The 23,603-nt window shown below is 40.3% G+C and overlaps 1 protein-coding gene across 4 annotated transcripts in view; it reads right to left on the reverse strand.

Annotated features, from left to right (window-relative positions):
* ERAP1 (endoplasmic reticulum aminopeptidase 1) overlaps positions 1-23,603 on the reverse strand; it is a 49,308-nt gene that overhangs the window by 21,762 nt on the left and 3,943 nt on the right. For 2 of the 4 annotated variants that reach the window (XM_043594090.1, XM_043594081.1), the window contains exons 2-8: positions 20,263-20,802; positions 18,369-18,507; positions 15,586-15,720; positions 8,386-8,506; positions 7,487-7,641; positions 7,026-7,139; positions 5,577-5,708 (exon numbers count right to left, since the gene is read on the reverse strand). In XM_043594090.1, coding sequence (XP_043450025.1) covers positions 5,577-5,708; positions 7,026-7,139; positions 7,487-7,641; positions 8,386-8,506; positions 15,586-15,720; positions 18,369-18,507; positions 20,263-20,789 — 1,323 coding nt within the window. In that variant the 5' untranslated portion in view covers positions 20,790-20,802. Of the gene's footprint in view, positions 1-5,576; positions 5,709-7,025; positions 7,140-7,486; positions 7,642-8,385; positions 8,507-15,585; positions 15,721-18,368; positions 18,508-20,262; positions 20,807-23,603 lie in introns of all 4 variants that reach the window. The other 2 variants (XM_043594072.1, XM_043594066.1) reach the window with 1 other exon arrangement.

The raw sequence follows: 23,603 nt of genomic DNA on the forward strand, positions 1-23,603 counted from the left end.
CCAAAAGGTGCCCTCCTCAATACCCATCACCCACCCTCCCCTCCCTCCCACCCCCCATCAACCCTCAGTTTGTTCTCAGTTTTTAAGAGTCTCTTATGCTTTGGCTCTCTCTCCCACTCTAACCTCTTTTTTTTTTTTTCCTTCCCCTCCCCCATGGGTTTCTGTAAAGTTTCTCAGAATCCACGTGTGAGTGAAAACATATGGTATGTGTCTTTCTCTGTATGGCTTATTTCACTTAGCATCACACTCTCCAGTTCCATCCACGTTGCTACAAAGGGCCATATTTCATTCTTTCTCATTGCCATGTAGTACTCCATTGTGTATATAAACCACAATTTCTTTATCCATTCATCAGTTGATGGATATTTAGGCTCTTTCCACAATTTGGCTATTGTTGACAGTGCTGCTATAAACATTGGGGTACAAGTGCCCCTATGCCTCAGTACTCCTGTATCCCTTGGGTAAATTCCTAGCAGTGCTACTGCTGGGTCATAGGGTAGGTCTATTTTTAATTTTCTGAGGAACCTCCACACTGTTTTCCAGAGTGGCTGCACCAATTTGCATTCCCACCAACAGTGCAAGAGGGTTCCCGTTTCTCCACATCCTCTCCAGCATCTATAGTCTCCTGATTTGTTCATTTTGGCCACTCTGACTGGCGTGAGGTGATATCTGAGTGTGGTTTTGATTTGTATTTCCCTGATGAGGAGCGACGTTGAGCATCTTTTCATGTGCCTGTTGGCCATCCGGATGTCTTCTTTAGAGAAGTGTCTATTCATGTTTTCTGCCCATTTCTTCACTGGGTTATTGGTTTTTCGGGTGTGGAGTTTGGTGAGCTCTTTATAGATTTTGGATACTAGCCCTTTGTCCAATATGTCATTTGCAAATATCTTTTCCCATTCCGTTGGTTGCCTTTTAGTTTTGTTGGTTGTTTCCTTGGCTGTGCAGAAGCTTTTTATCTTCATAAGGTCCCAGTAATTCACTTTTGCTTTTAATTCCCTTGCCTTTGGGGATGTGTCGAGTAAGAGATTGCTACGGCTGAGGTCAGAGAGGTCTTTTCCTGCTTTCTCCTCTAGGGTTTTGATGGTTTCCTGTCTCACATTCAGGTCCTTTATCCATTTTGAGTTTATTTTTGTGAATCGTGTGAGAAAGTGGTCTAGTTTCAACCTTCTGCATGCTGCTGTCCAGTTCTCCCAGCACCATTTGTTAAAGAGACTGTCTTGACAAATAAAGAAACTGATCCCATTCACAATTGCACCAAGAAGCATAAAATACCTAGGAATAAATCTAACCAAAGATGTAAAGGATCTGTATGCTGAAAACTATAGAAAGCTTCTGAAGGAAATTGAAGAAGATTTAAAGAAATGGAAAGACATTCCCTGCTCATGGATTGGAAAAATAAATATTGTCAAAATGTCAATACTACCCAAAGCTATCTACACATTCAATGCAATCCCAATCAAAATTGCACCAGCATTCTTCTCGAAACTAGAACAAGCAATCCTAAAATTCATATGGAACCACAAAAGGCCTCGAATAGCCAAAGGAATTTTGAAGAAGAAGACCAAAGCAGGAGGCATCACAATCCCAGACCTTAGCCTCTACTACAAAGCTGTCATCATCAAGACAGCATGGTATTGGCACCAAAACAGACACATAGACCAATGGAATAGAATAGAAACCCCAGAACTAGACCCACAAACGTATGGCCAACTCATCTTTGACAAAGCAGGAAAGAACATCCAATGGAAAAAAGACAGCCTCTTTAACAAATGGTGCTGGGAGAACTGGACAGCAACATGCAGAAGGTTGAAACTAGACCACTTTCTCACACCATTCACAAAAATAAACTCCAAATGGATAAAGGACCTAAATGTGAGACAGGAAACCATCAAAACCTTAGAGGAGAAAGCAGGAAAAGACCTCTCTGACCTCAGCCGTAGCAATCTCTTCCTCGACACATCCCCAAAGGCAAGGGAATTAAAAGCAAAAGTGAATTACTGGGACCTTATGAAGATAAAAAGCTTCTGCACAGCAAAGGAAACAACCAACAAAACTAAAAGGCAACCAACGGAATGGGAAAAGATATTCGCAAATGACATATCGGACAAAGGGCTAGTATCCAAAATCTATAAAGAGCTCACCAAACTCCACACCCGAAAAACAAATAACCCAGCGAAGAAATGGGCAGAAAACATGAATAGACACTTCTCTAAAGAAGACATCCGGATGGCCAACAGGCACATGAAAAGATGTTCAGCGTCGCTCCTTATCAGGGAAATACAAATCAAAACCACACTCAGATATCACCTCACGCCAGTCAGAGTGGCCAAAATGAACAAATCAGGAGACTATAGATGCTGGAGAGGATGTGGAGAAACGGGAACCCTCTTGCACTGTTGGTGGGAATGCAAATTGGTGCAGCCGCTCTGGAAAGCAGTGTGGAGGTTCCTCAGAAAATTAAAAATAGACCTACCCTATGACCCAGCAATAGCACTGCTAGGAATTTATCCAAGGGATACAGGAGCACTGATGCATAGGGCCACTTGTACCCCAATGTTTTTAGCAGCACTCTCAACAATAGCCAAATTATGGAAAGAGCCTAAATGTCCATCAACTGATGAATGGATAAAGAAATTGTGGTTTATATACACAATGGAATATTACATGGCAATGAGAAAAAATGAAATATGGCCTTTTGTAGCAACGTGGATGGAACTGGAGAGTGTGATGCTAAGTGAAATAAGCCATACAGAGAAAGACAGATACCATATGGTCTCACTCTTATGTGGATCCTGAGAAACTTAACAGGAACCCATGGGGGAGGGGAAAGAAAAAAAAAAAAAAAAGAGGTTAGAATGGGAGAGAGCCAAAGCATAAGAGACTGTTAAAAACTGAGAACAAACTGAGGGTTGATGGGGGGTGGGAGGGAGGAGAGGGTGGGTGATGGGTATTGAGGAGGGCACCTTTTGGGATGAGCACTGGGTGTTGTATGGAAACCAATTTGTCAATAAATTTCAGAAAAAAAAAAAAAAAAAAAAAGAGACTGTCTTTTTTCCATTGGATGTTCTTTCCTGCTTTGTCAAAGATTAGTTGGCCATACGTTTGTGGGTCTAGTTCTGGGGTTTCTATTCTATTCCATTGGTCTCTGTGTCTGTTTTTGTGCCAATACCATGCTGTCTTGATGATGACAGCTTTGTAGTAGAGGCTAAAGTCTGGGATTGTGATGTCTCCTGCTTTGGTCTTCTTCCACCTTTTTTTTCAATGTAACTTTCTAATTCCCAAGAACATCCTTCTTCTCCCCTCAGATCCCTCTATTCACTTCCTGTATATACTATCTTCTCTTAAATCTTTTTTCTAAGCAATAATGATTCCATTGACCCTGAAAGCCCTTCCTACTTCCTTTTCTTCCTAGAAAGAAATCACCTTTTAAGAAGTACAAAACCTCCTTTTCTGAGAGAATTTCTTATATCTTCTCAAGACATAGACTGTCCCTTTTTCTGTGGCTCTAGGGGACGGTGGGGATAACAGGCAAAGTCAGGATCCCTGAACATCGACATGGAGTGCATATCTCTGCCAAAAGAATGGATACTTTTTAAAGTTTTTATTGATGGGGTGCCTGGGTAGATCAGTTAATAAGCTGCTGACTCTTGGTTTCTGCTCAGATCATGATCTTACAGTTGTTGAGTTCGAGCCCCATGTTGGGGCTATCAGTACAGAGCCTGCTTGGGATTATCTCTCTCCCTCTTTCTCTGCCCCTTCCCCACTCACACTTGCTCATTCTCCCAAAATAACTAAATAAACTTTTAAAAAACACAAATATTTGAAGTTTTTATGGAGGTATAATTTACACGTAACAGTTTCAGGTGTGTAGTGATTAAATATTTGTATATACTGTGAAGTGACTACTACAATAAGTCTAGTTAACATCTGTTACCACATAGAGTTACAATTTTTCTTTTGATGTGGACTTTTAAGATGTACTCTTAGCAACTTCCCAATATGCAATACAGTATTATTAACTATATAGTACATGCTGTAAATTACATCCCAGTGACTTAAAGGTTTTCTAACTAAAAATATGTACCCTTTTAACCCCCTTCACCCACTGACAACCACCAATCTGTTCTGTGAAAGGCGAAGTTTTTTGTTTTTTAAGAATACCACATATAAGCAAAATCATATGGTATTTGTCTTTGACTTATTTCACTTAGCATAATGCTCTCAAGGTCCATCCACACTGTCCAAAGGGTAAAATGTCATTCTTTCTTGTGGGTGAATAATATTCTGTTGTATATACATATCATATTTTTCATCCATTCATTCATTGATGGACACCTAGGTTGCTTCCTTATCTTCATTATTGTAAATAATGCTATAATGAGTATGAAGGTGTGTATTATCTTTGAATTCATGTTTTTGTTTTCTTTAAACACTCAGAATTGCTGAATCACACGGTAGTTCTATTTTTTAATTCTGCACAAAGAGCAATGGAGCTGCCCTACGCGTGTAGTTCTATTATAAATATATAATGTGTGTGTGTGTGTGTGTGTTTTTCTTTTAGAGGCAGAGAGTGCAGGAGCAGGAGAGGAGGCAGAGAAATAGAATCTTAAGCAGACACCACATCCAGCATAGAGCTAGACACAGGGCTCAGTCCCACAACCGTGGGACAGCCATTAATTGAAGAGACTCTCCTTTTCCCATTGTATATTCTTGGCTCTTTTTTCACAGATTAAAAAAAAAAATAACCGTATGTGTGGGTTTGTTTTTGGGTTTTCTAATTTGTTCCACCAAGTTATGTACTTGTGTGTTGTTTTTATCTCCCCTGAACTACTTATGGAAACATCGAAGAAATACCGTTCTGTTTACTACAAATAAAACAGCCTAGTACAATGATAATGACCTTCTCTGCCCGTTAAAAACAAGGAAACAGTTGGGAATGGAAAGAGAATTGGAAAAGCATCCTTGATCTCATGAAGAAGGAACTATGACTTTATCTCCAGGTTGCATTGCCAAGGGAAATTACCCAGGTTCCATGTAACCAGTGTCATAAGAATCTTTTTTTTTTTTCTTGTCCAGAGAAGCCAGATATCAAGATTTTTATGTAAAATTTCCCACTAGATGTTAGCAACCATTTCCAATTCTGTATTAAACACACTGTATAGGACAGTATTTTTCAGTTCAACAATATAAACCATTTTTGAAGGCAGTGAAAGGCAAGCTACATGGGGCACGGATTTTTGCCTGGTACAACAGTTATGCTCAATCAAGGCCTATTTGTTGAATGATAAATAAAAGACAAAGTTATTGTAGACCATGGATTTTCACTTTATGACAGAGTAAATGACAAACTGACTATAATATAATCTTTAGGATTACAAACCAAACTTCAAGTTAAGCCTTAAAGGGTCAAATTTAAGTTTTACTTAAAGTTAAGCCCCTGCCAGCATGGGACAGCATAAAAGGCATTCCATCTGGGTTGTTCCTTATGGAAAGCCACCCCACAACCCTCTGTCATCTCTCCACCAAAGTCTTTATAAGTTTGATGTCTAAAATGTACCCTTATAATCCATTTTTACCTTTTCATAAGAAACTTCATCAAACATTTCCCGAATCTGAGCAGGATTCTCTACAGCTGTCGACACAGGGTGTGAAGAATTTAATGCGTCTACCTCCATCACATCAAAACACTTGCCAAAGAAATAATCTTCCTATTGAGACAAAGACTTGATTTATTTTTAGATAAAAAATATGAAAGAACAAATGTTTTATCTGGGCTAGATAGAATTGCAGTTTTCTAAAGAGCATCCTAGAAACAATTTTAGGTGAACATTTTAGATTTTGTTCATCTTAAATGCCTATCACTTTAGAAGACAATTTTCTCTTAACTTAAAAATAGTACTATCATTCCTATAGTCAAACAGTGCCAAAACAACAAACTGTGTAGTGATTCCAACATCTCCAATCATCTTATTTTAAGGCAAAGAAATTAAAATTTTTGTTAATGTGTATTTATTTTTGACAGAGAGAGACACAGAGCATGAGCAGGGGAGAGGCAGAGAGAGAGGGAGACACAGAATCCGAAGCAGGCTCCAGGCTCTGAGCTGTCAGCACAAAGCCTGACACAGGGCTCAAACTCACAGACCGTGAGATCATGACCTGAGCTGAAGCTGGACGCTCAACCGACTAAGCCACCCAGACGCCCCATAGAAATTTAAATTTAAAACTATGTAGTCAAAAAAAAAATGGAGGACAAATTCCAAATATAATCTAATTTCTTAGGGCATATTACTCAACAGAATAACATACACACATCATCATTTTTATTATTAAGGCATATGTGGAAATGGGAAAATATTTATGATCCATTGTAGTACAATAGTTATATAGACATTACAACTATAAATTATGTGTACAGGAAGATGAAAATGAGAAGTTAATATATGCCTAGGTCAAAATTATAGTGGGGTAAAGGATTGGTTGGGGGATTTTGTTTGTTTTTAAAGTAAGTTTCTTTTTTAGCTTTACTAAATGCGATTTTCACAAGTTAAACACCTGATTTTTAAAATAAACATGTAAAGGTTCCAAAGCATTAAGTTTGGGACTCCCAAGTATAGGCTCATAAGTAAACAAGTGTGCAGTTACCTAAAACAAGTAGAATCGTATTTGATTTGACAAGCAGGATGCTATTGAAATAAAAGCAATCTGTACATAATCTTTCAGAGAGGAACCTAATGGTTGAGGAAATGATATGCAACAGACAGGCTGTCATTACTTCTAGCTTTTTTACAATAAGGGAGGATAAGATTTAACATAATTTCCTAACAATCACATATTTGGAAATAAGCAATCCAGTTAGGAAATAAGCATTTGTGTTACCTTTCAAGTTCACTAGCATTTTAGAAACCAGATTCTTATCTAAGCTATCAGGGAGTTATTAATATTTCCATGAATTCTATAATCAAAGACCAGCAACACTGAACAAAACAGCAGTATCAACTTGTTAAAAATAAGTAAATACTTCTTACAACTTTCAGTTCTGGATGAGTCACAGTGACAGACACAAACTCCATAAACTTCGCAAATCCCTCATTTAGCCAAAGATCATTCCACCATTCCATAGTCACGAGATTCCCAAACCACTAAAAGGAAAGTACTAGATTATTCATACATTTCTACAGAGACTGGATTATCTACACAGTTACAGACATAAGGCATTCAGAAGGAAAGATTTCATATGTGCAATGTCAGCATATAAGTAACATTTACAGAATTTTTTATCAAAATAAGAAGAAAAACCTTTCGACATTCATTTTAAAACATGGGACCTTATGCTTTAAAAGAAATCATTTTTCCTGTCGAAAAAAAGACAAAGTAAAGATGAATCGATACACTTCATGTATCAATATGAATAGTCTTTCAAGTCCCATAAAAGCAAAATAGATGTAGTTTCACCACAATTTTTAAAAGTATCATTTATCTTGTGTACCTGGTGGGCGAGTTCATGGGACACAGTCAAAGTAATGCCAAGCTTATTTGATGCAGAAGACTTTTCAGAATCAAACAATAGAACAGATTCTCTGTATGTGGTCAGTCCCCAGTTTTCCATAGCGCCACTCTCAAAGTCAGGAATAGCAGCAAGATCTTGGAAAGGACACAAAAATGTATTAACAGTCCCTAAACTAGACATTGCCCAAACACACTAACTTTCAGAATGGATGGGTGTAGGGATCAAAAGAAAAGAATTTATCACAACCTAGAAAAAGATTCAGGGTTGCTCTGCTCAGTGATTCAGGGTTGCTCTGCTATTGCATGACAAAGTCAGATTGGGGCCTTGGGCCTTCTGACTCCTCTTCCAACTTTATGACAAGGAATTCAGGGATTGGATACTCTTAATAATAATTTCCTCAATTATACACTTGACTTTGGATGCCCTCGACTCCCATACACCTAAAATCTCAAACAAATAATAGTTTTAAAAGCCCATTTAAGAAGGAAACTGCAGATTTTCCTTACACTGTGTAAATGTGTTCATTAAGAAAAATTTATTGAGCACCCTCTCTATTTCTACCAAATATGTGCAAATAATGAAAAAGATGCAGCTTCTGCCCTTTGCTGTCTGCCCACTAATACAACTGAGTTTATCTTTAAGGTCAGAAGGTAAAATTATCACCATGACATGTGCCTCAGAAATCTTATCAAGATCTTCTCCTGCTATTATTAGAAATTTACTGTATAGATTAGGGGTGAGAAGGAGCAACCTTCTTCTGCCAGAGGTCTAGACTTGAAGGGCTGCTGAGATACCATGGGAATGCCAATTACGGGGATATAATACATAGCTGAGGACATTAAATGCCACAACTTGAAATAATCTTGCAAAATTTCTACCTTGTTTGGGTAAGGGATATGGAATGCTGAAATAATCCTCATAAAACTCTAGAAGAGTCACTGCAGCATCCAGTGCATAATCTGCCTGATGTATCTTGTCTGGCACAGCATATATGGAAACCTGAAGAGAAAGCACAGTTAGTTACTCAAATGCCATAGTGGCTTCTCTCCACGTGGGGAATAAACTTGGGAATTCTCTGAGCTTGTACCCATGGGTTAACAAGGCATAAAGAAATAGGAAGCCACAGGATGAAAGCACCCAAGATTTGGTAACCAAGATTAGATATTCAGGGCCGAAGCGCCCCAATTTAGTACAGAATCAGAAAGCTGCTTTCATGGGAGGGAAGGTCCAGAATAGGTAAACAGGTAAATAGGGCTGTTGCCCAGCCCTAGGTAACAGGTATATAGGGCTGCTGCCCAACCGCAACAGGGCAAAGTTGCCCAGAGGGGAGCTTATTAGCAAAGAAAGGTACCTTGATGTCCCTGAGGTAGCATGCTCTCACTCTCTTGTCCCCTATGCAAGCTAGGATAAACAGACAATGCTCCTCATGCCTGCCATAAACAACCAGCTGCCCAGCACCAGGACTTTGCTTTGTGTTGACCAAAACCCCTAACACTGCATATCTGCAAAACCCCCTTTTCCTCACACCTGTGAGTTAATGTTCATGGTTTCACTGTCTCTTTGTGCACATCCATCACGCTTTTAAGCCTTCTGATTCTAATAAAAACACAGCAAGGACCCTTACTCAGGGCTCTTGTCTCCTCCCAAACGTTAGCCTCTCTCACATTTTAATCCTGCGTCCCGATTTCTTGCTGGAGAGGAGAGAACTCCAGACCCTAAGTCTACAACAGATGGTGACCCAGGCCTGACATGGCCAGAAGGTGGTGCAACTCAAGGACTGCGGGATGCCATGGACCGACTAAAGAGCTCCAAGAAAAACACACCAGATTACAATCTCTTCCTGATGAACTAAGAGAAAAGCGAAACTATATTAGGATTTGCTGCCGCGGAACTTTGGAGAGATTTATTATGGGAGACTCCCTATCCCCAGAGCAGAAAGAGTACATTCATATTTTACAATCATTGGGAAAGGTGGCTGGCACTATCTTCACTCAGAAAGCACTCCTTGAATTATGATTACCCAGCAACACTGCCTCAGATATCAGATCACAAGGAACTTATGATCTTGATATTTGGGAGCGAGTAGGGAAAACATTAAAATCTCAGCATTCCGAGGTGGCTAATGTCCTCCCCTGAGGTAATCCTTACTTGGTCCATTGTCCATACTGCCCTTCTCCCATTGAGTTCAGACAATGCATATAAAGATATAGAATTACCCAAAAAAGAGGAAAACCCTAGGCTTTTTTATAGTCAGCCTGTGCCTTCACTGCCTTTACAGCCAGAAGATACACACCCTCTCTCCAAAGGGTGGGACGATATCGAGCCTCAAGAAACCTCACCGACTGGTTCTGATAAAGTCCTCACCCCAGTGCAAAAGTGCATTAAGAAGCCCAGAAGGCCGGTGAATTCCAGGTGTTTCCCGTTGTCGGGCAAAACGGGCAATACATCCGTGAAGGCCTGCTCTTTCAAATACTAAAGGAATTGCAGAAATCAGTTCAGCTGTATGGCTCCACAGCCCTTTTACGATCTGCATTTTAGAAACTATTTGTGGCACTATTCCATGTGTGCCTAGGACTGGGGCTCTCTTATAAAAATCATTTTGACTCCAGCCCAGTATGCTGTCTATGCCCAAGAGTTTCATGACGCTTGTGTAACTCGTGCTATGCAAAACTTTGACGCTGCTATTCCAGCGTCTTTTGAACAACTGTCCAGTACAGGACAATGTTCCCAACTAAGGCAACAAGCTCAGCTTCCAATCATTGTCAGCAAAACAATGCACTAAAATAGTATGACTTATTTTACACAGGCCATCTCTTTTAAAGGGGACTCTCTCTCTCTCACTGTTACTCCCAATATACTCTGGCTACTCTAACTACACGTGGGGGTTTCTCCCTCATTCATTTCCTTGGTCAATGACTACGATAATTAGAGCCAACTGTCTCTGGTTAGTCTACCTCAGGATGGAGGTTTTAAGGAATATTCCCAAGCAGCTGCCAAAACTCCTTTTCACTTGGGGAACTTCTCTGTCTTCTCTGGCCTGACACAAGACTGCCTAATTCCACAAGTGGAAAACAAAACAATACAAAAATCTGTATCTGCTCATCTATCTGAGCTAACAGGCTTTAGGACCATGAGAACTCTTTCTCTGCCCTCTATGCCTTTATCTGCCTTCAGGCCAACTGTGGGCACCTCACCCTTTAGGCCTTCCCTTCCCACTCCTCAGGGTCCTGCACCAACTGGGATACAACCTGCATATCTGGCTCTTCAATGCCTCAGGCAGCATCAACTCTTCCTCCTAAGAGCAAAAAATACCCCCTTAGACTAGGGCCACCCACTTCAGAATTCCTCACTGGTTCCACAGGAAAAAATTGACAATGGTAAACTTTTAAGAGGACACAGATAAAATGTAATTAAGACAGGCATGTCTTTTAAATTATCAAAATTAAATAATAAAACTTTATTCTACTAAGGTTCACTGAAGGTCAAATAAGTTCATGTTATCTCTTTTCCAATTTGTCAGCCAAAGGATGACTTAAAGTAATGGTTAACTTTGTCTCATAGTTTTCATGGGTAATTGTTAAAATAGCTTTCAGGGTCTTTGGTAACCTGAAACTTTAACATTTTGCTTAAATGATAAATTAAATCTATTGAACATTTAGGCCTCTTCCAAATCAAATGGAATGGTAAAGCATTGCTTACTAACCGTAGGTTTGTGCTTCTGGTTTCTATGACAAAAAAACTGAGGACATTTAAATCTATTAAAAAGCATGCTTTATGCTTAATGGATCCATAAGTAAGTCTGACACCTAAAAAATTTCTGATGTAACAGATGGTTTACAATTGGTTACTACTTTGTTTTCAATGGAGACTAAGGTTTCTAAGAGTTAAAATTCTGCTAAATATAATTAAGGCTAATGGAAATAAGGAAAGTAACTCCATATATAAAAAAGTAAGAGATAAGTAAGAGATATGTAAGAAAGATATAAAAAATGAGCATACATTTTTGTTAAAGGTAATAAATAAAATTTTAACAAAAAGGGTAAAATGACAGGACAGCATGCCCTTTTTAAGTTGTTTTACTTAAGCCTTGGTTGGAATTACCCATTCCTTATAATCCACAAGGCCAAGAAATTGTAAAAGGAGCACATAGTATGCTCAAAAACATGTTAAAAAAACAAAAAAGGGAGAGATACCCATGGCTATCTACATTACAACCTCAGCTCCTTCTTGATCATGCTATGATTACTCTTAACTTTTTAAATCTTAATCCTCAAAGACTAACAGCAGCTGAGTGACATTCTTCAAAATCAGATAAACCCTCTCATCCTATGGTGCTATACCAAACCCCTGAAAGGGGGCCCACATGGACTGGGCCCACTAAACTTCTCACCTGGGGTTGAGGAGGATATGTTTGTGTTCTTTCAGATTCTGGACCTCTATGGATCCCCTCTCTGTTGGTTGGTGAAGCCATACCATGGAGACTCCTGGATATCTTCCAATGAACCAGTACTTCCAGAGAATGACTCTTAATGAGCAGCCACCAGCCCCCCTTTTTCAAGATGGAAGAAGCCTCTTCATTGACTCCTCATCCTGAAGCCACTCCACAAACACAACATAACATGGGGAAGCCTTAATCTCCTGTCTAACCAGGCCGGCATCCTCTTACAACACAATGGTATTGCATATACCCCTGACTCGCATCTGATGGCCATGATCTCAATCATTGACAGGAATTCGATACAGGTAACCCTGATTCTTCTCCTTGTCCTCATTTGTCCGGGCCAAGCTCAATATTCATATTGGGCTCATCTCCTTAACCCACCTATATTTGACAGCTTAACACTCCTAGACCTGGATATTCCTGGTAGCAATGATGACACTGAATTCATGGGAGGAGCCAATCTTAACCTGCCCTTCCAAACTGAACAAGAGCATTGGCTTTATATGCCAAGACCTCAATGGTGGCTTATCCCAGCACCTCCTATGTGTGTTACCAAACTTAGCAATCTGCTTGTCTCAAAGTAAGAATCAACTGGCTTTTACGTGTACAGACCAAAATCTCTAAAAGGCCAATTTTACCTTTTTCTCAGCCACAAGCTTTGATTTACCTCAAAAAACAAACATATCTCTGGGGCGCCTGGGTGGCGCAGTCGGTTGAGCGTCCGACTTCAGCCAGGTCACGATCTCGCGGTCCGTGAGTTCGAGCCCCGCGTCAGGTTCTGGGCTGATGGCTCGGAGCCTGGAGCCTGTTTCCGATTCTGTGTCTCCCTCTCTCTGTGCCCCTACCCCGTTCATGCTCTGTCTCTCTCTGTCCCAAAAATAAATAAAAACGTTAAAAAAAAAAAAAATTTAAAAAAACAAAAACAAAAAAACATATCTCACACTCCTAATGTTCTAGCTTGCTCTAGTCTCAAGTATTCAGACCACCCCTGGAATAATATTCCTTGGACAACCTGTTATGGAGAGACTGAGCATAATCTTCACTGGGGCAACTGGACCGTTATTGACAGGGGTTCTAGAGGACATCTTGAAACAAAATATTCAAATAAGACCATATCCTTTGACCAATCTAGTAGACAGAACATTTTTTGGAAGGACAGAGGCTTGTCTGGCCCTATAATTTCTGCACATAAAGGGAAATTAAAAGGACCCTGGCTTGTTAATCTTTGGAAGCTAGGCCTTTCTTCACTTATACTGTTAGCCATGGTGAAATTTATGTAAGTCAACATATTAACATAACTTGGGCCTCATGCCTGCCATAAACAACCATCTGCCCAATGCCAGGACTTTGTTTTGTATTGACCCAAACCCCTAACACTGCATATCTTCAAGATCACCTTTTCTCACCAACACATGAGTTAATGTTCACAGTTTCACTGTCTCTTTGTGCACAGCCATCACACTTGTAAGCCTTCTGATCCTAATAAAAACGAAGCAAGGACCCTTACTCAGGGTTCTGGTCTCCTCCCGGATATTAGCCTCTGTCTCATTTTAATCCTGTGTCCGCTCTCTTGATGGACAAGAGAGAACTCCAGATCCAGAGTCTATGACATCTCCACAATTGTATGGAAGATGGACATCAACAGTTTCATTTTGTGGAATATGGTTGCCACTTAGGAAGAAAATTGGAAGTTCAATTTCTTGTATTAATGCCACCTATTTCTGACCAAGTCCCCTTCTGAAAACTACAACATGCTGGATAATGTAAACAAAAAGGTCTTTTTAAAAATGTTCTTATGGAATAATGGAAAAGTAAAGAAAACTTAAATGCCAAAAATGAGTAACAGTAGGACCCTCCTAGACAGAAGAGCCCTGCAGCCAGCTTTTGTCCTGAGGACACTAACCTAACACAGATGGACTTGAGCTTTGGTTTTCACAGCATTGAAGGTCTCAGGGGATAGAAGACAAAGTCCAGAGCCCGTCCAAGGGGGGAAACCCCAACAGAATATGCACCATGCATAAAGTTGAACCCTATAGGACCATACCCTTTCTGTAAAGATAAACTAAAAATAGCCATCCCCTTCCTCAAGGAGACTGCAAGGGGGAAAAAATGCCTTTTTCAAGTCTTGGTACCATATGGGGAAGGTTGTGGGAAGTCCTGAGTGAATCATCAAGTTAATCTTCATGCTGGTTAGCAACTGGACTCACAATAACCAGGTGGCTCAAAAACCTGAAGCTAATAATTTGATTTAAAGCGGTTCATGGGCTGGTAAGGGCTCCCAGGCATCTGCCAGGAGCAAACAAATTCTCTGTGGAAGAACCCACTGTCAACTCAGGTAGTGTAAGTTCAATATACACACAGGAACAAAACAATAACCAGCAGAAACAACAAATCACAGAATGAGACACATAAAGACTTCAGATAGGACAGTTAACTAGAATATAAAACGTTTAATGTGTTTAAAGAAATAAAAGGCCTAAAAATACTAATAGGTAAAAAGAATTCTTGGACCTAATTCCAATGTGTGTGTGTGTGTGTGTGTGTGTGTGTTGGGGGGTGTTATGCCCACACCTCCAAGCAGTTTTCCAACACCACCTGAGTGTCCCACAGTGCCAACTTGATTCTGACACTACCCAGAGATACACCAGATTCCACAACATAAAGGTTCAGTCTTACAAAACTGTCCCCACCCCCACTTCAGATGATATTCACAAGTCCAGGTTACCATCTGTGCTTCTGACCCACAGGCTACAGACTAGAGGTTGCAAAGACCTCCCCCTTAGGTTCGATTAATTTGCTAGGGCAGCTCACAAAACTCAGAGAAATATTTTACTTATTATAAAAGGATGTAACTGAGAAAGAGATGTGCAGGGCAAGGTACGGGAAAAGGCACAGAGTTTCCATACCATCTCCAGGCAAGCCACTCTCGCTGAAATCTTCACACTTTCACCAACCCAGAAGTCCTATCTACTCAGGCCTCAGCGAAAACCAGCATAAATAAATTAGGCATCTTCAAATTAAAGCTCCTCTTCTCCAAAAAAAAAAAAAAAAAAACCTATTTGCATTCAGAGCCCAACAACATATAGTTGAATAGGTTGCTCCTTATGCAATGGTACCCAGAAAAGGGGCAAGTACTCCTTGAAACAAGATCTTTTCTCCAGTATTCCAGTATTAGCTGGCATAAATGCTCTCCCCAGAGTCATTTAATACTCCAAGCAGACTGCTCTATTTTACTTCCTACATAAGGCAGAAATCCTCTGCTCAGGTCGTCAGTAACATTTACTTCTAAACTGCAGTAAGTGACAGCCAGAGGCAACCTCAGAAAACACTGCAGGATCTGGTCCAACTTACACATTTCAAAGAAATATAAACTAAGTTCCAAAGGGAGCAGAGTCAAGGTCAGAATGCCTGCTAAAGGTGGAGCCAGGACTATGATCTAGGCCAGGCCAAGCCTCTCTGCATGTTTTTGTGTTAGAACTTCATTATAAATACGAGCATCTGTAACAATAGGATGCCAACCTTCCTGGTTGGGCCAAGACTCAGGAATGTGCCCAAAGTGTGGGGCTTCTAGTTTTAAAACCAGGACAGTGTCAGATCAGGACAAGCTGGCCACCCTATGTGACAATCACAGGTTCACCTTGATTCCACTCTTGGTCATCTTGCTAACAGACTTAAAATCTGAAATAATGAAAGCCACCAGGTAGGTGCTCATCTTCACAGTGACATCAAAATGGTCTTCTATGAGTCCTTCAGCAATAGTCACAGATTTAACCTAAAATCAGAATAAAATCAGCAAATACTCCAATTATCCAATGCATTGAAAACAGTTTATAAACAGAAATCTCCCTACCACCAGATATAATATTGAAAGTACATAGGACAATATTTATATAATTATTTTAAAATTTCTCTAATACCTGACTATAATTTAGATATTAAGACCATTCTACTCAATTTTTTTAAATGGGATATAATTCATATATCATAAAATTTACCATTTTGAAGTATATAGTTCAGTGTTTTTTTTTTTATTATATTTACAGTTGTGCAACTATCATCACTAAATTTCTTTTCAATACCCCAGATGGTTGCAAACTAACTCATATCTGGTACATGAGGATTAATAATATGAATGGGACAAAGCAAACCTGAGATTGGTGGTTTCACTAAGAGGTAGTCCACCTGACCATAAATACAGGTTTGAGAATTATCTAGAAATACAATGTCTAATTTTTTTTTTTTTCCTGTGGGAAAACATGTAACCATGTACAGCTTAAATAGAGCCTCTATTTTCCTAAAAAACTGAAAGTAACCCATGCTTGGGCCTGACATGGCAAAGCTTCCTCCAAACTCTGATTTGCTTCATTGGAATCAGCTTTAAGTGCAATCAGGGAGAAGCCTTGCAGTGGGGTGGGGGTGATGGCGGTATAGTCTAAGAGGTCTGCTTCCAAAAAGGGAAGTGTAATACCTCAGGCAACATACAGCACTGGGGTGTGAGCTTGGAGAACAAGAACAAGAGGAGAACCAGCCTGGGAAATTCCATGTTAGCACATGCATTTTTCCTGAAATCTTATTTCTACCTCTATTTCAGTGCCCTTGTGCTTCTTTTTAATACCAACCAACCACCAGTTATGTGTGTGTGATGGCCACTCTTTGCTCACTTAAGTCCTGACTCTGATAGTCGACCCAGGTTTACTCTGGAAAAAACTCCAAATTACCTCTTCTTTTTAAATGCCTTCTGCCCTAGTCAAAATTCTCATTCCTGAAGTTGTGCTATTTACTAGGAAATTGCAGAGGAAATTTTAATAATTAATTAATTAAAGGTAATTAATTAACCTTTAAGTGTGATTAAATCTTGCCCACTGCCCAAACAATTCAATATTCCAATGGTCTATTTGCTTTTCCAGCCACTGAAATGATCCTTTGAGACCCCATTGTCCTTCCCCCAAACTCCAGGTCCGCAGCCTGAGTTCAGGCTGATCCTATAAGATTTCTGCCAATGGGAGGGCTTTCCTGTCCAAGAGGCAAGATTACATTAGAGATTTTCCTCTCCTAGAGGTCTTAGATACCTATGGATTTAGCTCCACCATCCTTGTGAAGCCTCTGGAGCTCCTAGCCTACCTCCTGAAAACCTACAAGTTTTTCCACCAATCTTTTTTGGTCATCAGTATTCCCCCTGATTCCATCTTATCTCTGTGCTTTATTCTCTTAAAGCTGTGATTCTGTAATTAGAGAACACATTTCCATCCCAGGGATGGAATGTTAATTGGAACCACCATGTTCTCTATCTCAAATTTATATCAGAAAAACAGCACAATTGTTTCCTGTGTTTTCATATACAAATGTGGGTGGAGTAGACAGAAGTTCTTAGCTGGCAGAAATTTGCAGAAGAGTCCTCTTCACAGAACAGAGCACAGCCCTCTGAGGGGGGCTGTCAGAATCTTGTTTGAGGAAGGGATTTTTATGGTATTCAGTGGGGGAGGGGCTCTACAGAGTTTTTAGAGTTGCAAGGTACTGTCCTAGATGCTGGCTGTGGCTCTCAGAGTCCCTATGTGCTAAGATTTTGCCTCCTTGGTCAGCACAGGAAGGAGCTGGTATACCCTTGAAGACTCTGGGCCAAGTCAGTTCCACCTGAGTGTCATCCACAGTGAGCTCTCTGAACAAAGCCTGCGTGTGCTTTAGGAGCTGATGTGCACCAGTTGCAGAATGATAGCCCTGCAGATGAGTTTTTCTGAGCTGCCAGAATCAGCGTAGAGTTAGGGGCACTTACTGAGTAGCTTTATTCATTTGGCATGGCATTTTCTCACCACTTTTGAAAATCAGATGGAACACTCTCCATATTTGCTTTGGTATTGAAGGATAATGGTTTCCTTAAAGGGAACTGAGCTATCTATCACTACTTACCTTTTATACCATGATATTCCAAAAAGATTACTTTTTTTTTCTGTCAGCCCAATTTTATGCATATAGTTACAAATTATATAGCTAGTATTAGTTTATCATATAGAGAAATTATAGAAAATAACTATATACTAGAAATATGGCCTTATTTGACAAAGTGTTCCCTTTAAAATCCTTTCAAAAGGTCGTAAGACAAAATGAAGGCAAAAGCACTTTGGGAAGGGCACTCTCGTTTAAACCTGCCCTGATTCCTTACACAGTTTCCCTCCTGTCAATATCAATGACCTGGAATGAGACTTGTGTTGAAATCTTCCTAGTTTTAGGGACAGTTTCTTCTTTGGCTACAAATAAATTGTTGCTTGAAACAAAAGGATAGCTTGGGAATGAAATAAGAAAAGTCATGCAATAAACCAAATAACACAGGTGACCTGAATGTTAATAACTGTCACTGGGGAAATGCAAGGCACAGCCTATCAATAGACGTTTCCTGTGAGTAGATATACAGGAGTTCAGACTCACCAGTGGCATATTGGAGATGGACAGGTGCCTTGGCTCCCTTCTGATCTTGACTGAAAAATTTGCTTTGAAGGAAGGTTCATCAAAGCAGGGAAAGGCCATTCTGGCTGCAGTAGGTTCAAAATGCGTTGATGCAAGTACTCTAAAATTATGGCAAGTGAAATAAAAATATAATATAAAGCACCAGGGACTCCAAAATAGATGTATGTTTGGTTTTTAATTCCTAAAGATACCACACAATTATTGATTTCACTACTAAAACAAATGTTTCAACAAAAGTTATCATGAACTAAGTAAAAAGACAAGTAAAAATCTGGGAAAATTAACTGCAAGTTATCTGACAAAGGGTTAATAGCCTTGACAGACAATGAACACTTAAAAATGAGTAAGAGTATACGCAACAACCATGTGGAATAGCAGGCAGGTCACAAACAGGCAATTCACTGAGAAAGGCCCTATAAATAGTCAATAAACATATCAAAAACTGCCCAGCTTCCTCAATAACCAATGAAATGTAAATTAAAGAGACATACCTGTTGGCTTTTTGGTTCTAAAAGGATTGCCCAGATACATTATTGGTTAGGGATGAGGATTGTGGCAAGGAATATCAAAAGATTGTAGACCCTTTAACTTAGCAATTTTGTTTATAGGCATTTATTCCAAGGAAATGATTTTCAAAGATACTGCTATTGCTGAAAAGGTGGAAACATCCATCATGGTGGATTAGTTAAATCAATGCAAAACATACATTTTAATAAAGTCATTAAAATGATGTATAGGAATAGTCATTCATATGAAACATCTCCTCAACATATTAAAATAAAATTCCTTATACAACAGAAAATATAACATAGCTCCACTTACATAATGTATAACCATATCCAAAAAGAAGTCTAGAAGGATGATCCCCAAAATAAAAGTAGTGGTTATCACTAGGGGCCATAATAGGGATAAAATTGACTTTTCAAAACATTCTTTTTGGTAGCATCTGACCTTTTTTTAACCTCAAAAGAATAATATGGAATCAGAGGAATAAGTGACTATAATCTACTAGCAAATAAAATTTGATTTTAAAATTCAGCATAAGATCTCCCAAAATAGATTATACCTTCTTAAAAACAGAACAATAGAAAGGCAGGTGAGGATCTCTAAAAAGAGTTTTAACTGAGAAAAAAAAAACTTTTCTTATAGGCTGTATGGGATGAATTACGTCCTCCAAAAATATGTTGAAGTCTTAATCCCTAGTATCTGTGAATGTGATTTCATTTGGAAATAGGGTCTTTGCAGATGTAACCAAATTAAGATGAGGCCATCAGATTGGGCCCTAATAAGACCAGTGTCCTTACAAGAAGAGGGAAGCTGGGGGAATGGCTATGTGACAGCAGAGGCCAAGTCCAGACTGATGTAGCTGCAAGCCAAGAAATGCCAACAAAGGAGGGCCACCACAGACTAGAGAGAGGGAGGGAAGGATTCTTCTCAGAGATGTAGAGAGTGTAGCCCTGGATTTTGAATTTCTGGCCTCCAGAACTGTGAGAGAATAAATTTTTGTTGTGTTAAGGCACTCAGTTTATGATACATTGTTACAGCAGCTGTAGAAAACTAATACATAGACTGAGAGAATTAAAAACATTTATTATATGCCAGAAATCTAACTAAACAAACAGGTACTTTGACAGAGCTGAAGGAAAGAAAACTGGTTAAAACAGAATGAAACGTGACATCCAAAAACACAAAAGAGAATCTACTGGCCATGTTTAGCTGTATAAATGAAACGCAAAATCAAAACAAGGAAAAGCATTCAATGATCAAGGGAGTTTTAAGAGATAATCCATATGAAATCATAAATTTAGTATGGGGGCAGCACTTGAAGTTTTTAAAAAAAATAGAAAAAAAGTACCTTACTTCCCCTTCCTTGGTTCTGTAGGTGCTTTTATAAAATCCATTTAAATGCTCAGAAAGGGTGCCAGCATAGTCAATGACAACTGTGTACAGGAGCCCAACAACCAGAGGCTCGGGAGCCAGAAGTGCGATTTGCTCATGAAGCGGGTATTCCAGGACTCTCAACGGTTCTGCAGTCAGTCTCTCTCCAACTCTCTTCCTGAGGGTGGCCTTAGATATTTGCAGGTGGTGACTATGCAGGATGATGGTAGTGGTAGGCTGGCTGGCTGTGATTTCTATTTGAGTGGTTCCCTCGAAAGTCAGAGTGGTGAGATTTGCATGGATCATGAGATCATAATGAACCGGGCTGATGTGCTCAGGAAGTCGAATTTTATCCCAAGGGAATGGTGACCCATTACTAGCTTTTGGAGACGAGGTGTCACTGCTCTGACACCAGGAAGGAGTTGACACAGTTAAGAGAATCAACAGTGAGGACAGTAGAAGCGGCATGGTTCCAAGTGGCCATTTGACGGACAGAGATATCATCTTCTTGCTCACACTACCTAGTGGCACAAATGTATAAAAGGCCCCCCACCCCAAGGAAAAAAAAATTGAGTCACTAAAATATTATCAAGATTGCATAATTTCACATTGTATCTACCCAGGATTAACAGATACAGATACAAACTTTCAAAAGGTTTAGGTCTTTTCCCGAAAGTAAAATTACCTTCCCTATGTTACTGATTCATAGAAGAAAGAAGTTTATGGTTAGCACCAATCTTAATATCTATTTAAAAAGTATCATTTAGCTTTACAAATTTAAATGAACTCTATCATTCAGGGTTCTTGGTTGAAGAACAAGCTCACTAAGTAGTTCATCAAATGTGTCACAGAATTGTCAGGACATTTGGGAAACCAGCCCCATAAAACAGCAAAGATTGGGGCGCCTGGGTGGCTCAGTCGGGTGAACATCTGACTTCATCTCAGGTCATGATCTCGTGGTCAGTGGGTTCAAGCCCTGCATCAGGCTCTGTGCTGACAGCTCGAAGTCTGGAGCCTGCTTCAGATTCTGTCTCCTCTCTGCCGCTTCCCCACTCACACTGTCTCTCTCTCAAAAATGAAACAATGTTTAAAAAAATATATACAACAGGCAAAGATGGACACCAGAACCGTATCAGAGAAACTGGCCAGGTGACCACTCCCACCCACACTGGACCCACACTGGAGGAAGCCACCCTTCTGCCTAGGGATCAGACGCTGGCCACTGCTGCAGCCACTGCCAATGTGAGGTCTCTGCTGCCCCTGCAATTTGGCAATACTTCTTTCAGCTGAGGTCAGGTATCCACACCGCCCGCCCGTCAGGGAGGCGGAAAGAGCAAAAATCTGGATTTCACAGCTTCTGCAGGAAGGGACAGGTCTGGCTCCCCACCAAGCTTACAAAGTAGAGAATTACTAACATAGAGGAAGCAAAGGAAGGAGACACAGATGCTGAGTGGCCAGGACTGTGGGGAGGCAAGTATCCCTAACAGTAACCTTCAATAACAGCAGCCGGCATCTTTGTCAAATTGTCCCACCAAAAGTTAATCTAATATAAATTTAGCCAGGAATGACTTAAAGAGTTCACACCAATAGTCTGTGATAAACATAGCAATCCCCAGGATTCTCTCTTGCAATTATTTAACAAATATATGTTGAATGCCTGCTACATACAAGGCCATGTGCTGAGTACTGTGTGGGATAAAATAATACACAACACAAATCCCACAATCAAGGACTTCAAAATCTGGAAAGGCAGGAAACATTCATACACAATGAAATGCAACAGAGAAAGTGTGGAGCATTTTAGGAATAATAATAAAAAACAGTGCTGGGGGAGAAGGGAGAGAGTGACTTTGGCTGCACAGTGACTCTGGGATTCCTTCCTGCAAGACCAGCATTGGAGCATGGTTTGGAAGGAAGGGTTGGATTTGAAAATGAAGGGAGGGCATTAAAGGCACTGAAGGAAGAGGAAACCAGGGCGGGAGTTAAAGCACAAAGGGAGAAAGTGGAGGGCTGGCTGGGCAATCAATGTGGACAGAAGAAACCCTAGGAGAACTACATGCACAATGATTATTCACAAGGCAAGGAGGGAAGTGACTTCAAATGACGCTCAAAGCACGCTGGGAGTCATTCTGCAGACTGTATTTTGTACTTTATTTCAAAGGTCATAGGACACAAAAGGAATGTGAATTTTAATAGAGTAGGCAAGCATGCCTGAGAACTGAGCATATTTCTCTTAGACAGAGACGCCTCTCTAATGGGTGTTTGCCAGGAAAGGATCCCTGCCAGATGAGTCCAGGTAAGTGATCCTGATTCCCCCAAACTCCTCTGGCTCCTGAATATACAGATCACATAAGAAAAGTAGTAATGCTACAATGTGGTACATGGGATTCTACCTCTGTATCAGCGGTTCTCAACTCCGGCTGCATATTAACATCACCTAGGAGGCTTTTAAAATGACGGGTGCCTGGATCCCTGTCTAGAATAATTAAACTGAAATCTATGGTGATGAGGTCAGGGCATCAGAATTTTTAAAAACCTTCATCTAGAGATTCTCCTGGAGAGCCAAGTTGAGAACCTCCTAGATAATCCTTGGCAAACCCTGGTCTCACCCCTTGAACCCCACACAGAGGGATATAACTTCAAGGTAATAACTGATGCACTGTCCCCAGGCCCTCATTGTCCATCCTGCTCCCCTCCCAAACACACACTTAAAGGTGCCTAAATCTGCCTTCCCCACAGAAAGTGTACCAACACAGCAGAGACAATCACTCACAGAGGCACAAGAGAAGACAGAATCAAAGGTTCACGCCCATTCTAAGAACAGGTTTTTTTGTTTGTTTGTTCACGTGTTTCTTGTTGTGTGTGTGTGTGTGTGTGTGTGTGTGTGTGTGTGTGCATGTAGGAGCCAGCTACAGGATGCTTCCAGCCATTGAGAAGTGAAGCAATTTGAAGGAGAAAAGTTTTGGTTTTTTTTTTCAACGTTTATTTATTTTTGGGAGAGAGAGAGACAGAGCATGAACGGGGGAGGAGCAGACAGAGAGGGAGACACAGAATCTGAAACAGGCTCCAGGCTCTGAGCCATCAGCCCAGAGCCCGACGCGGGGCTCGAACTCCCGGACTGCGAGATCGTGACCTGGCTGAAGTCGGACGCTTAACCGACTGCGCCACCCAGGCGCCCCGAGAAGAGTAAAGTTTAACACCAAAGCGGTAAAGAGTGCCCACTTCTACTTCCTCAGGCAGAATTCCAGCGCAGGGGCAAAATGATGGATTCCTTTTGAAGTTGGGAGAGCAGAAATAAAGGGAATTTGTGTGATGCTT

The sequence above is a fragment of the Prionailurus bengalensis genome, chromosome A1 (genome assembly GCF_016509475.1).
Source record: "Prionailurus bengalensis isolate Pbe53 chromosome A1, Fcat_Pben_1.1_paternal_pri, whole genome shotgun sequence".
NCBI lineage: Eukaryota > Metazoa > Chordata > Mammalia > Carnivora > Felidae > Prionailurus > Prionailurus bengalensis.